Raw genomic sequence first — 16,794 nt, 5'->3', positions numbered from 1 at the left:
TCTGACCCTTTGACCCAGCTTTGACCACGTTCAACGATATATTAATATTAAAAGTACGTGTTCAGGACGTACAGCACGTCTTTTGTAGATATAATAAAGAAAGATGGATTTCAATAAATTAAAATGGGATATCACTTTATTATAGCAGGCAGATTTATAATAATAATGACTGCATTTGGACGAGGATACCTCATCATGTCATTACTTTTGTGTCGCGAGAGAGTCGTTATCTTTCATATTGCATAAATGATTGCATGTTTAAATTCCGTATTTCTGACAAATTGGTCGCACCGGGCAATTGGTGGAAGGACTGCGTTATTCAAAGTTTTCCGAACAGAAACATGCAGCAATTTCCCACTATTTCAATGGTTGTGCGAAGGTTGCGATCATGCGTAGTATGTTACATCCGGGCTTTTAGTTTAGGGTGAATTATAAATGGCGAATAACGTGAAATATATTTTCTGAAGTCGACAGTTCGTGTGTCTTAAGTTAGTGTTTCACGCAGGGATTAATGACATTATTTCGATATCAGCGCAGTGCTTTGCCGCATTGAGGCTTATTTTTGAACGCCTGAATTCATCGGAAATTCCTGACAATATTTTTCCAGGTAAATATTACAAAAAAGCCGGGTTTCTAATGTAGTCGATTTGTACATGTGTGCATTGTTATTGAATTTCAACGGCTTTGGCTAGTCTGGCTTGTGTACAGCTTCTGCTTTCACAACGTACACAACAACCGGAAGTGGAACCAGACTTCAGAAACTACATTTTTGGCTGATAATCAGTGCGCAACCACCGATTATCGGCAGCGAATCAGTGTCTTCTGTTTTGTTATTATGTTGAATACGTTAACAATCGCACGCAGACAGGTAGGCATTTCGTCCCATGTGTTGCCACATGGCATTCCCAAGCCCGATGTCTGACTGAGTGGGCGTGTCTCGACCATTTGCAACTGATTCGGTTGGCCGGATTCGAGAGACATTCGGCCACCGTACTTGTGTACATATTGCAGCTCCGAAACCTATATACATGCACTGTGTAGCCGGTAAGGAACCATTGTATTGATGTATCAGACTCATACAGACATCTGTAACATATCTGGATACATGTAATAGACACAGCTTTTTTTCAGTTCCAATTATATTGATAAGGATATGCAAATAGGATGATATAGTAGTGATGGCCATTGATCTTATGAAATAGCTACAAAAACACACATTTGTAGAAATATTGATGCAAATCAGCCGGTGTATTTTGTGTGTCGTTTGAGCTGTGCTTGTGCACTTATTCTATGATTCTATTTTCAATTTCTGGATGATGATTATGATCATCGTCATCATGTGCATTACATGCTATACGCAGTTCGAAATATAAACCTTGATCACAGCTGGGGCAGTACTTTATTGTTACAAAAAACCAAACCAAATATGACAAGTGTAATTTCGACAGATTGAATTTATATAAATAGCTTTTAGCAATTCTCTAAAAACTGGCTGCCGTCAATATGTAAACATTCATTGTGTGAGCATGCCCTATATGCCCCTATGCAGTTCTGACAACAGTGTCGGTTTAAATGCGATACTTAGTAACATATTTCATTTTACTATTCTCGCTGATAAGTGAAATCTGCTAAATTAAATCTACTTCAACATGTAAAATTACAATATACTCATTGTTCCACTGGGAATTAAAGTAACCCAAATAATAACCCAGTCAATATGATAAAAATTTGAAAATAGTGTAGTTAATAAATGCTAGTGAATAATATATTTATAATATTATACCATAAGGCCTTTGTAAAGCGCCGTGGGCAGAATTATGGAGTTGCAGTTATTCAAATTCAGGCTGATATGGTATCTGTATGTTAATAATAATAATAATAATAATAATAACTTTATTACACAATCAAAACCACCAAAGGGTGGTAAATGAAAAATAAGAAAAGACTAAAATAATGAAACTTACTAAATACATGTAAGAGTAAAAAAAATTAATAGGACAAAATAGAAAAACAAAGTATAAAATGCTAAAAATGTCATTGCATAGAAAATGTGTTAAGGCAGTATAGAAGTAAACACCGAAAGCCTGTTTATAAACAGATAACAAAGGGCAGTTTATTTACCAGCATTGTGACATACCAATGATTCACGAGAGATTATTAGTCCCCGTTCGGACGAAGTCCAAAAACGGGGACTTATAATTCGGTCTCCGTCCGTCTGTGCGTCCTTGCGTCCGTCCGGAGTTATATCTCAGAATCCCTTGGACCGATTCCGTTCATTCTTTGCATGTGCCTAGTACTTTATGTGGGACATATGCACATGCAGTGGTTTAGCGATTCCATTCAAAATGGCCTACTGGCAGCCATCTTATTTTTTGAAAATGTTGTATTTTGGACATGCTAAATATCAGTTTTCATTCAAACTTGGTACATATATTAAACATGGTAGGATACATGTCCATGACGATTTATTTCGCAATTGGATCAAAGATGGTCGACTGGCAAGCATTTTGTTTTTTTTTTGTTTTTTTTATGTGGTATCTTATACGTGCTCTGTCATTTTTCATTCAAATTTGGCACATACATGTACTTTATACATGTTAGGATGCATATCCATGACAATTTGTTTCAAAATCTGGTCAAGGATGGCCCATTGACAGCCATCTGACTTTTTGGCCTTACTACTATATTTCCACAATTTATGTACCATTTTCATTCGTATTTGGCACATACATCATAAATATCAGTGTGTTTCATAATCGGATCAACGATGGCCGAATAACGGCTGTTTTTATTTTTGGCCATATTACTACTACACGGAACACGTGTTTTGGTGTAAATAAACAATCTGTTGTATACGCCACTTGGAACTCAAGTTTCAAGGACACGCTCACGACAACCCCCTCACCTTTAATATGACGAGCACAAAGAGAACTTAATTTAACGGGGACTGTGTCATTTTAAATGACTTGTTCACAAGGTATTTTTACTTTTATTCTTTGCACTCAAGTCTACCTAGGGTATCAAGGAATCTTTGACATATGCATATATAATCATAACTTTGATATATATTTGGAACATATGCTACCGTATAATTTTTTTTGAATAGGCATCACTCTAATTTAGGCATTAGGTAAGAGTGAAAGGTCTTAATTTGGTTAGAAATAGAAGTCACGAAATGTTGAAAAAATTACAGTCAATCAAAAACTGTTCACATGATAACAAAAATATACACAGTTTATTTATTAATATAATATGCATTTATTTTGTTTGTATCGAAAAGTATATTCTAAAATAACATTTAAATAAAAACAAACACAAATGCATTTCTTATGGTAGCTGGTCATGCTGCATTCACAAGTGAATAACTTGTTTTTAGAGTGTTGCAATTGTTGATCATTATTCAGAAGTGATTTTAATAACGTACAACAAAATATTTGTTGAATTGTTATGAAATGCAAGTAAAATTCAACTTACATGTAGTTTCATCGTAAGCGAATGAATTTGGTCACATGTAAACACGTGAATTGACCTGAAACTGTGTTCTTTGATCTGAGAGGTCAAGTCGCTAATTAACCAATCAAAATGCTGGATGATACCAACGTGTTTGAATTATCATGATAGCTCATTTAAATATGTTAATGACAGTTCAGCGATTTCATGACAAACGTAACGCGGGAAGAGATTTATCGATGTTGTAGTGCAATCAGCATGATTTTTTTTAAATAAAGAAATTAGTTATTTTTGAAAGATAAACTGAGCATTGAAGAAGAATTTTACCCCTTTTTATGGCTCACTGTCGAAACATACCGGTAGTTTACCAATTCAAGCTAGCCACAATAAATATTGTACTTTTGAATAGGTGACAGTAGATACTGACTACAGAGAACCTAAAAATTAGAATCTAATCTAGGTGAAATGTTCGATTATATTCACATTCGTAGTTGCAAATTGAGAGGAAAAGCGGGGTTTTCAATCTTGTAACACTATGCAGGTTTTCTACATCTCACATCATAAATGTTATCTGTACCACAGTGGAGGGTCTGATTAGAGACATAATTATCGCCTTTGTTTTCGGTCCATATAGTAAAAATTGACTTTTAATCCTTGATTTTGGACTACTGGTACTCATTTATTTTGCACCAGAAAGTACCTGTAGGTAGTAACATGTGTGACCTTTATAGCTGCTTTATGGGTCAGCCAATGTAAGAAAAATTACCATACAATACTTGTTGATATGAGGCGATAAGTGACAGTAGCACTACATTCTAAACTAATATTATTTGGGATCTAGCCAAAAAGGAAAATTTTTAAGATTTAGACACTATTTGTTGTTAGTACATAAAGTGATATCAAATCATACACATGCACATGTACTGTAAATCCATAATTAATTAATTATTCACTGGGTGTTAATATCGCTATTTTTGCTGATAAGTAAAATTCGCTAAAATTAAATCTATGTGAACATGTACAATAACAATAAAACTCATTGTTTCTTTGACAAATCTGTGAAATTAAAACACAGTGAATATGCTAAAAACATCAAAATAGTGAAATTAAATGTCAGTGAAAATAAATGGTTTAACAGTACATTGTGTATGTGTGTATAAGCCATATGTCACAATGTTCATTTGTTGGTAAGGTTATTCTTGATCACTGTCACATGCAATGCAATGTTCAATTTTGGTATTGTACAACATGTGTACATACATCTAGCACCAAATACAATATCATTTACTATTCTTTAACCTTTTCACCCACCAGTTCCCTTTTTTCATCACAAATTTACAAAATAGTCCTGTTTATAGTCTGTACTTTCCTTCAGACGATCAAGACAACTGTAGCCACATTTTTTGAGTAAAATCTGAAAATTGACTCAAATTTTGTCCATTGGCTCCAAAATTAGGTTTCATTTCCAGAAATAGTGAAGAATTTAAGAAAAAAAGTGTCAACAAATTTGGTCGAGAAAGACTGGTGGTAAAAAGGTTAAAAAGTTATATCGGCACACGTGTCATGTTCCCTAATATGGAATACCGGTAAACTATGTCACTAACATTTTTAGTGTTGCATGTTATTGACATACTGTGGAATACTTTATTTTCGCTGGAATTAATTTTCGCTGAAAAGGCTTTTTGGGCGTTTTGCTTGGAATTTATTTTCACTGATTTTTGATGAGTTTAATATGAAATATAGGGAAAAAAGTATATTCGCTGGATTTTATTTTCACGGAATCATCCCTTCAGCGAAAATAGCGAAAATAAATTCCAAGCGAAAATAAAGTATTCTGCAGTAATAGCTAAATACTTTTCATCACTTACTTTACACAGAAGTTCTATAGCATGTTATGGAAATAAAATGTCACTAAACACAAATGTTGCGCAGAGCACGAAACATTTTTAGTGGAATTTTTGGATATTATTTCTTAGTAAATATTATTATTATCGGTACTACCAGAGGTACATTACTTGGGGTTTGCAACTACGGTGACATGATACCAAGATCCCGTTACAATCTCACTCTCGCATAAGCGTTCCAACTCAGAAAAATGCGAATGCGCATGCCCGAGTTAACTAGGATACTGGGATGTCCAGGTGGATCAAAATAGCTGCCCACGATATGACGGATTACGAGAACTATATTTTCTGTACATTTTCGATGTATTACATTTTTCACTACGATAGTGGCAAGAAAAGTTTTATTTTTTCATTACAAACCTTGAACATTGATATATATCATGTCAGAAGGTCGTAGCATCAGTCTCGCTATCGACGAGATAAGACTTCAATGGGTTCTTGACATGATGTCACCATACAGTACTATGCGAGTTGCAAACCCCAAGTAATGTACCTCTGGTATTACAGAGTAATGATGTATAATAAAAATGTTATCAAAGAAAAAAATTATAGTACATATGGTAGCTACGCGCCGGTTGATACAATTGCCGTACTGCCTTCTCACATGGAGAAGTACTGTAAAGAGGTTAATTATTCATTGGGTTTTAATTTTGCTTATTTCGCTGACTGAAAAATGCGCTAAATTAAAACCCAGTGAATATGTAAAATTTAGCATAGAACACATTATCTAAATGATATAACCGTGAATATGCCTGAAATGGTAAATCAGCGAAATTTAAACCCAGTGAAAATTAGTCATTTTACAGTATTATTTTTTTACCAGTAATATGTAATGTGCAGTGACTCAAACACTTGAAATTTTATTCATACATGTTATTTTTTTCATGCATTTTGAAACCAAAATCTTATTCCAGCTTTCATAAAGCATTTGCCAGTTAACATTTTGAAGACAAAAGTCAAATTTTAACACAAAAGATACGTAGTCAATGAAGACGGTGTTCACTCAGTTCAAATTTAACAAAGAAATCATGAAAAAAAAACACATAAAAGAGTGTACATTCTGTACCTAAAATATTGGTGGGGAAAATGTCGAATTGTCCCTTTCAGCACTATCATTTTGGTGCAACAACTTGCCTGTTTTTTTTTTATGATTTTGGGACCAAATTTGGACATAATATGGTTACTATTTTCATCAAAATTTTGGAAAAAATGTGGATTTTATTTTGTGAAAGACAACAAAATTTGTCTTTGGCATTCAAAAGGTTCAACAAAACAGCTGTTAGGCTAAATAAAATATTAAGTTCTGTCATTCAAGAAACTTTACATGTACATGTACCTACCAATTTTCTTTGGGAAATCGAAAAGTTTATTTTATGCAAATCAGTTCATAATTATTTATTTCATGCAAATTAGGTATGGTCATTCAATCATACAACTCATTGGGAAAAAATAATTAAAATCAAAAATCCCAGCTTAACTGCTCGATATTTTTTAGACTGTTACCAAAAACAGCAAGTTTGTTTTATTTGGCCTTATGCATACTAATTTGGAAATGGCACCAGCTATGTCACTTGATATTTAAAACTTTAATAGTTATCATTCTGATGACTAAGCGTACCAATGTGAATGCAAAACTATTGACATGCTTTTTATTAAAAGTAGTGTTCAATGTATGCAAGTCATGCATCATCTGACATGTTGCTAAAAATACAGATATCATCATGATATGGACCTCTTGCAATATGATAAATGGCAATACTACATGTATATATGTAATAACATGTCCATGCATTTTCTTCTATCCAAACTTCATGATTCAAATTTAAAAACACAGCAAGGCTACCATTTTGAGGACATTTGTATAGTGGTTCCATGGTATGATTGGGTCGTCTATCGAGTTTAACACTAAAATAGTCAAGTCAATGTAAAAAGTACATTGGGCTGGCGGGATAAAATGTAATGGTTTTAGAGCAACAATATTATAAATACAAATAATTATTATAGTGCACTATCTGTAGAAAACATTAGTATATCAGTTTTTAATAATAAAAAATAAACTAATAATATTCCTGTGACAAGAATTGAATTGTTTTGTGTCATTGTGCTACTGAGCCGTGGACTTACAATGCATGTGCATTTTACCGGGTAAATTGAAATTAATACAGATGTGATCGTGTACTGTGTTTCACCTACATAACACACCCCTCATAAATTGAATACTAATAAATGCATATACTTGGGTAGTAGTACAAAGTACATGCGAGTTGTATGTATGTAGTTTTGTTATCTCAAGATGATCATGATCAAACATTGGTCAGTAATGAATAAGACACTGTCAAAAAAGCTGTCAATTTCAAATATTTTGACCTCCTCCTACAAATTTGTTTATTTGTATTGTAACCAAATTATACAAAACACAGCTATCGTTATTCAGTATGATCATAAGACATACAATATTAATTCTTTTCTGGGGCATCTCCAATAAGCACATATAAACCAAAAATTTACCCAAATTTGTTAATAAAATAAATAAATATTACATATTTTGACTGCAGAGACAATGCAGTATGTGAACTACTATTAAAGCAAATATAGTATTTGTTATTACCATGGTTACAATAATTTTCCTCATCTGTTTGCTGATCAAAGTCTGTTAACAGATACAAAAAAATAAGTGTAAGCAATTGAACAACACAGAAATGTATGTTTTAGTCATATTGTTAATACTTGCAAAGTTAAGGTGTATGGAAGTATGTAAGTCTCTCTTTAATAGACCCTTTAATCACTCAGGTTCAAAGGTCACTGTTTTTTGCAGGTGTTTGAACTACTACAGTATACCTGTATTATTGACTGACAAGTACAACAACTGGCGGAGCCCTTTTTTCTGCATGCTTGTCTTCAGCATGTAAGTCTAACACTCATTCTTTAATACTTGCTTTAATGTACATTTTTGTTGCAAAATTCATGTTTTTTTTGTTTTTATCTTTATTTTACAGCTCGTTAATGTTTATTATTACAAATTAATTGACCTTAGCAATTATCAATTACCTTATTTTGTTTAACATCGCTTAGAGCTTACGCAGTGTTTTTTTAACATTGTCATCTTTAACACTGCTTGTACATTGTATTTTAATAGCAAACTTATGTCATTATTGTATTTACCAACTACCAGTTTTATCCATGTTTAATCATGCCCTGATTTCAAGCATCACATTCTTGTTAAAGCTTCGTTTAGTTTAGGGGGTGTGTCTGTAACCGTTTTGGCCAGTATCAGTGAGCACTGTTTCTTGTACTGAGGTTTCTTTTTGAAATGAACATTAATTATGATCTCATAGCAGATATATCATCTGTTCCATTAGGGCTGTCCTTCTTTAAATTTTATTTCTCGAGAACAGGTTTTTTTTTCATTGTTTATTGCTCGGCATGAATCCAGTAACCAGATTAAATCATGATCACTTCCAATTTCATATTAATAATGCATTGTAAAATGAATGAGAAATAATCAATATATACCACACCACAAAAATTACTTACCGGGGGTAAATTACGTACTGGTTAATATTGTTTTGTTTTGTTTGTGGACGTACATGTAACAAATACAGCAATGATCTGTTTAATAGTGTAGTTTAAAAAAAAAAAATTGAATCTTAAAACGAGAGGGTTGTCACCTGCGCATGTGTGGGAATTGAGTCCCAACCAACGATAACAACATATGTTAAAAATGAAAAGGCTCATGCGTAGACACTTGTTGCTAAAAAATGACATGCTATGGCCATCTGATGCACAAGTGACGACTACCTCGTTTTATTTATTTTGGACTGTATGATCAGGTCTGTATGGGCACAAATATATTGAGATCCCCTAACCCAAGAATTGCAGTGTTGACTGCATTAAAATGTAGTAATTACTGAGGTAGTGTTTTTAATTTACATATTGTAACCTTGGTAGACAATAAAACAATTTTAGAATGCAAGTCAAACGTAGCTAGACGCTGGAAAGTTTCCGTAAACGGCAATTCATTTCTAGTTTCTCCATAGTGCAACAGAATACATTACAGATCAAAAATGCATATTACATAGTTTGACTTCACATACTGGCGAACATTTTGAGTGGGAGTCTTTGTTGTTAACCTGTCTGTGTGTGTATGTATGTCCGTTTGTTCCACCATTATTTCAAAAACAGCTGGTCTGACAATGAAATGTAGCACATAAGGTACCTTAGAATGTTACGCAGACCTGATTAGTTTCGGGTAAAAATCTGTGCATATTTATTATCTAATTTGCATAATAATTAACAAATTTTATCTTAAAAACCAATTATTGCATTTCTATAAGACTTGGCACACAAGTGCCTGGGGACAATGCTAAAGACCTGATTAGTTTTGGATTGAAATATGGCGAAGTTCAAAAACAGGTCTTATTAATTTGTGTTCTGTGCGTGTGTCTGTCCAAGTTCTGCAGTAACACAATAAGTCATGTTTTTTTTAACCATGTTTTTTCATATTCTTCATCAAATGTCATTTTGGCTTTTTAATTTATGCAATACATTTGTACTGCTATATCCAAGATTGAAATTTATATTACTGCTTTACTCCTGTTTTATGATTATTACTTATTAATATGAACACCAACACGTCACCAACAATACTTGTATATAATCCAATTTGACTGTCTAGTGTATCTGCCATGCATGTTTTATTTATAAGTTGCAACGATGTCTGGAATTTGCAACAGGATGTTATGCATGTATTGATGACCGTCTGCTGTAATCGGACATCCAAATGTCACACGTCTCCATAGAAAGTCTCTGTGACCATCCCATCATGCATTGCGAGTTTTAATTTGCATATCAGCTCTCCTATATAACAAAATGTTTTCCTGTTTTCATCAAAGTTGGAGTGAGCTGATTCTGTGATTATAATTTGTGAAATATTAGGGACGACGTCAAAAGTTTGATCTCGGATAAAAAACTTATTTGCTTTAGTTTGGGGGGGGGGGTGTTTGACCTCAAAATATTTCCATCCTACAAAAACAATTTTATTTTTTAATGAAGTCAAAAAAATCTTGGAGTATTTGTAATTCATTTTTTCTATCCAATCATGGACAAAAATAACAGAAAATAAAAGAAAAAAACACATGCAAGACGAAAAAATGGTTTGGTCCGAGTGTAAATATGTGCGTCAAATGAGGTCAATGGACCTAGAACCAACTGCTATGCCATAATACTGTCCGATTATCAATTTGTATTTAATGGTGAATGTAGTCTGACGCCATGATCAATATTTATCAATTAAGTTTCAGTGGGGGGAGGGGACTAAAGGAATTAAGTTTTCTATACTACATGTACATTGAACTTTTGATGTTGTCCCTTAGTACCCCGGTAGTATTGAAAGAATAAATTTTACTTTTAGTGTAACAAATGCGTGGTTTTAATCGTGGTGTTGCAATTTACTGAGTAGCAGAGATCAAAAGATAATGATAACATGCTTTTACATCTTAATAAATTAGTTTTATTAGTTCATGACTTGGGTTCAATTATTCACTCTGCCGTCAGCCAAATCAAATTTCAAACTTTAATTAGAGAACATGACAAGATTTAGTGTGCATTCCATAATTCTTTCTTAATATAATTATTCATGGAGGTGTCAAATTTAAACTATACATCTAGGAGTTGTTGAATCAGTATTTTGTAAATTTAGGCTTAGGTCAGTGGTTGTTTGCTTGAAGAGAAAGGTTGACTGAAACATGGAAAGAGTACACATGGTACATAGACTCAACAGAACAACTTCTAGACTAGGTCCATCTAATGGAGGGGGGGGCAACAATTTCTTCACAACGTTAACAAGTTGTGACTCCCTACTTGAGCAGTGAATAGATCATACACTGTGTATTCACATGGACCCTTGCCGTACATGTATGACGTAAAGCAGTGATTGTTATTGTTATCATTACAGGGCAATTCCCCAGTTGAAATAAAAACTGGATGTTGAATATAAAAGAGTTAGAGCACAAGATTATGTCAACTGCAGATGACAATATACCAAAGAAAATGGCAACCAAAAAGTCAAAGAAAGGTAAGATATAATTATAACACACGCTACGCAATCACTATGGTGATTAAATAGACACTGTTGTTAGAACTGTACATGTGCACACACTGAAGGAATGTTTAGATATTGATAGTGGCCAGATTTTGGAGATCTGCTAATTGAAGCCTTTGTGCATTCATATGCAAGTATGTAAATTCTAACACTTGTCAAAATGCTTGTCATGTTTCTCTGTATATTTGGATGTTTTTTTCATGATGTAGTTATGACCGGTTTGAACTGCTTATGGTGTGTAGGTAAAAACATAACAATGTAGGTAATCAGAGCATTGACATGGCATTGACAGAACAGTAGAATGTGCACAAGTGTGGTTACGACAACAGTGCCACTTTAAAACATTTATCCTATCAAATGACATTGCATTCATGACTTACAAGCACTGAATATTAAAGAGCACTTTTAACAGAGAAAATACATGTATAATGTTCAGTTGCTTGTCCTATATAGCAATATAGTTTTCTCCTTTCTGGGAAAATCGTTTGAGTAAAATTCTTACAACTTGTTTATACTTCCTGTTTGTGTTCCCTGTATATGCAGTGTTTGTATGTGGCTAACGCATTGTGATAGCATTCATTTCACAGAACTGTTTGTGTTTCTCTTATTATACAAATTGCTAAGTTTAGGCTTTTAACATATGTACTAAAATGAGCCGTAAACCAAAATCAGTTGTTATGGCGTTTATCGAAATGCTCCGTAATGTCGAGGAGGGAGGAGTTTTGCATCAGGTTTGTTCATTTGTTGACATTAACTATATTTATTTTTTATTTTAGTGAATATTTTTGTTATTTTTCACCAAAACTTTAAAATCACACAAAACCTCTTGTTAAAAATGATTACTGTCAAAAGCATTCCAAAAGTATTTGTATGATTGTACATTATGTCTGTATACTATTTGTAGAGAATCTTAGTGATCTCGTCTGTTGTGGCGTGTTTGCCTGGCTTTTTTCACTAAGCACTTCCAAATTTGATTTGCTCAATATTCCCGCATGAAACGCTCAATGCAGCACATTAGGGTACAAATTTGCTTGTCAGTTATCAATGTTGCTTTTAAGGCAAGCATGTAGAATAATGATTGTTGTGCCAACAAGCTTGTGTAGGAACACAATAAACCAGTGTGTCGATAACATGTAATTATATACCAGATAGTGGGCTTTGCAATTATGACTAAAACTGATATCTTTTTCATACAATGGCCAGCTAAAAACGGTGAAATGATTCTGTCCCAGTCTTCTTGAGATATATTTTACCTATCTTGATATGAAACTTTGCAACAACATGTGTTTAGCGTATAGCAAAAATAAAGACAGGGGACATATTTCATACATGTGGACACAAACACATGTATAGCATACAATTTTCAAATAGTCATAGTGGTTTATACCTTGAAATATGCGCGACTCTGTTGATGGGAAGATTTCAGTGGTGGTGGTGGTAGTGATGCTTTAATTTTAAAAGCAGGCAATAGGAGTTAGTCTAAAAGCAACATTGCTAACTGACTAACAAATTATCACCCTAATGTGCTGCATTTGTGTTTGATCGCTACCTGTGGTCGTAGTTATAGCTCTATCATGTGATATACTATCCTGTAAGGATGATACTTTCCCTAGATTCTTTCCCTTACTCTACAGAACACGGTATTGCACATTAATATCATGGATCTTATTATATGTAATTTGTCGCTTACTTCCAGTGTTGTATGTAAACATGGTGACACATAACCTGTACTCTGCTGTGTAATCCGCATCCTAATAATACTAATTTTTTTCTTTGCATGCTAATCCAGCTAATTTACTTGCACTCACTCCAGGTAAGCACTATGAAATCTACAGTGTCTGTATTGGGTTTGGTTCTACTACCGACAATCCAACAATGTCTGCACAGACTGTTGTCTATAAATACATGTATGTATGCATCAACACAAGAACAACCATATGGCCTAACCTAGTCCTATGTGTATTTGGTATGTCATTGGTAATATGGCTGCCAATGTGTTGTTCATGTACATATATTTGTGTCAACATAAAATAACTCCAATTGAATCCATTGTGTAATGACATAGCTAGAGTCTTATGATGTAGTGGTTCTATGTTATTTATGTGGATTTTCAGTGGAATTTACATATAAATTTTGATTTATTTACCAATGTTGTGTTTTTCAGTTTCATTTTAAAATTTTTATTTTTACAATGTAATATTGCAGTGGTCTTAGCTTATGTAGTTATCTCTAAAATATAATTGAAGAAAATGCAGGTATATTTTTTATATATTTTTTATTGTTATTTTTGTTTATATATAAATATTTTTTGGTTTCACCTGCTGTTATTAGATTTTTTATGTATTGTCTCTCATAAAAAGTAAAAAAAAAAGTATTGGGGCCTACACCTACGTCAGATTTTAATTGATGATTGATTGGCGCTACATGTATCAAAAAAGTATGGTTGCACTACCATGGTGCACCTCACTGTGCTGTAAATGCTGGACTGTTAAGGTAGAAGCCTACTCATAAATTAAAATACCCAGAATTTATTGATTTTGCAATAAGGCAATACGAAGATATTGACCTAAAACAAGTTAGGGGTTACCAGCCTTTTTTTTGAGAAATAATGGAGGGGTTGCCATTTTTACACTTTTACCATCGGTTCCTATGGCAGAGATATTATGCAATATCTCAAAATCTAGCCTGGTGACAAAGGCTGAAAAAATCATATATTGTTAATGATGGAGTACTTTTTGTTGTTCTGAATTATTTAAAAAATCTGGGTTTTAAAAAGTGTCAAAAAATGCAATTTTTCTTTAACATTGTGTTGTATGGAATTGTTCTAGAAATAGCAATTTTCAAGAATTATTAGGACACGTTTTTCAAAAAGCTTTACTGTAACACACAAAATAGTGCTATTTAATTGTACCATGGGACATTAGCTTCATGATTATACATAATAAACTAATGAAGATTATCATGCGATTTATGACCAATTTTGTTAAAATTATGACTAGGCTTCTTCCTTAAGTGTAATCATTCAATCAAAGCTGAGAGCTCAGTAATCAGATGCACCATGGGAGTATTACAATGCATCATGACAATGCAGGGCTGGTACTTTAGTGAGGTTCTTCATTTTCAAGCATAAAATTGCTTTTAATAGTGTATAGAAATCGCAATTTCTTAGATCAAGGCAATTCACGAACACTAAATTTTTATTTGTGCCATTGAATGTGTGAGATATCAGAGATAAGCCATTTATTGTGACATTACAGAAGTTATTGATGCAAACCTCATTTGTGTCATAGAATGTTTTGGTGTTCACTAAAGATAAAATAGTTTTAGCCAAACTGGCTAATACTAATGTTGTTTTTCCTTGCGAATTTTGAACTTGGCTTATACATGTAGCCAATAATGGGGTGAACTAAAAAATTACGAAATGTATTGAAATGGACTACTATAACATTTAATTTATATTAAGTAACATGTGTCAACATTTGTTTTTTGATGACTTGATTTTGAATGATCACCATTTTTTCAGAATAATTCTTAGTTTGAAATTACTTGTAGATATACATGTATTTAGCTTAGCTTGGCAAAATGACACAATTTATCGTAGTCAGATTTAAGATTTTTAGTATCTGGTGAAGGGTTAATTGAAGCCCAGAGCCTATCTAGATATTCGTTTCATTATTATTAATATGTCTTTACATAATAAGATTTGAAATGAAATTTCAAATTCTCTCCCCATGTCTGAACAAAATGCATTTGAACCTGGCTTGAGATACTGGACAAATGGATTGATCTAGATTAATCTTTAGGTCTTGAAACAATGGAATTTAAAAGAATTACCAGTGTATGTAGACAACGATAGCCAACCACTAGCCCTATGTCAGTCGTCAATTGTGAATAACTAAGAATTGAGTGCAACAGTATTATGTCAATTTACTACCAATGGCTAAGACCAATTTACTCAAAGTTATCATTTAAAAACATGATGACGCATAATGGTGAATTAAATGTCAGGAAACCGTATTTTTGTATAAAGTGTATGTTACAGAAGTCCAATGTATACACATTTGTGACAATGCCAAACTTGAGCCTTAGCTAGTTACCATAGTTTTCTTGTTGTTTTTTTTTTTTGCTCGATGAACAAATTTTAAAGATTTAGTGGAAATGTTGACTAACACACAATACCCTGACTTGATTCATCTAAAAGATTAGCTTTGTTTCTGTATCAGAGCAAAAGGAGTATGTTAAGCAACAGAAGTTTAAAGGAGATGGAATGCTGTTCCGAGCAAAGTTGATAGGCATTGAGAGCGTGCCTCAAGCCAGAGGCGACAAAATGTGCCAGGAGGCCATGCAGAGGTTAAAGGTAATAGTGGTGTCCACTGTCCACTTTTGTGTTCATCCATTAGGAATATTTATTTACACATGCAATATCATACATGTATATGCTGTATTAGAAGCTGGGTTCTATCCAGAAATAGAAAGTTCCTGTTTTAAAATGACAGGTACAATGCAGATGGTTAAATAAAGCAAATACAGTCAGAGGTCATCACACTGTACATAACCTCAGAGGACTTGTACATGTTCTGTATTTGCTTCATTAATAGCGTGTATGCTTACCTAAATGACAGCGATGTGACTCTGGCCAAAATAAAGTAATACTTGAATGATCCAATATACAATTAATGGTTTGCACGCACTTCTTTTGAAGACATGCTTCTAATAGAGCAAATACAGTGCATGTACTTCTATTGGAGATGTGCTTCTAATAGAGCAAATACAGTGCATGTACTTCTATTGGAGATGTGCTTCTAATAGAGCAAATACAGTACATGTACTTCTATTGGAGATGTGCTTCTAATAGAGCAAATTCAGTACATGTACTTCTATTGGAGATGTGCTTCTAATAGAGCAAATACAGTATATGTACTTCGATTGAAAATGTACTTCTAATAGAGCAAATACAGTACATGTACTTCTATTGGAGATGTGCTTCTAATAGAGCAAATACAGTACATGTACTTCTATTGGAGATGTACTTCTAATAGAGCAAATACAGTGCATGTACTTCTATTGGAGATGTACTTCTAATAGAGCAAATACAGTGCATGTACTTCTATTGGAGATGTGCTTCTAATAGAGCAAATACAGTGCATGTACTTCTATTGGAGATGTGCTTCTAATAGAGCAAATACAGTACATGTACTTCTATTGGAGATGTGCTTCTAATAGAGCAAATACAGTACATGTACTTCTATTGGAGATGTGCTTCTAATAGAGCAAATACAGTACATGTACTTCGATTGGAAATGTACTTCTAATAGAGCAAATACAGTACATGTACTTCTA

The 16,794-nt window shown here is 33.4% G+C and overlaps 1 protein-coding gene across 7 annotated transcripts in view; it reads left to right on the top strand.

Moving 5' to 3' along the window:
* Nucleotides 1-205: 205 nt before the first annotated feature.
* Nucleotides 206-16,794, top strand: part of LOC102804317 (uncharacterized) — a 28,534-nt gene continuing 11,945 nt past the window's right edge. Inside the window, exons 1-5 of one of the 7 annotated variants that reach the window (XM_085503340.1) lie at nucleotides 206-607; nucleotides 8,170-8,259; nucleotides 11,308-11,427; nucleotides 13,244-13,267; nucleotides 15,678-15,811. In XM_085503340.1, coding sequence (XP_085359466.1) covers nucleotides 11,337-11,427; nucleotides 13,244-13,267; nucleotides 15,678-15,811 — 249 coding nt within the window. In that variant the 5' untranslated portion in view covers nucleotides 206-607; nucleotides 8,170-8,259; nucleotides 11,308-11,336. Of the gene's footprint in view, nucleotides 608-876; nucleotides 1,045-8,169; nucleotides 8,260-11,307; nucleotides 11,428-12,031; nucleotides 12,186-13,243; nucleotides 13,268-15,677; nucleotides 15,812-16,794 lie in introns of those variants that run through there. The other 6 variants (XM_085503341.1, XM_085503342.1, XM_085503344.1 and 3 more) reach the window with 6 other exon arrangements.

The sequence above is a fragment of the Saccoglossus kowalevskii genome, chromosome 9, assembly GCF_978046115.1.
Source record: "Saccoglossus kowalevskii chromosome 9, keSacKowa6.1, whole genome shotgun sequence".
NCBI classification, from domain to species: domain Eukaryota; kingdom Metazoa; phylum Hemichordata; class Enteropneusta; family Harrimaniidae; genus Saccoglossus; species Saccoglossus kowalevskii.
This window is presented reverse-complemented; position numbering and strand designations above follow the sequence as displayed.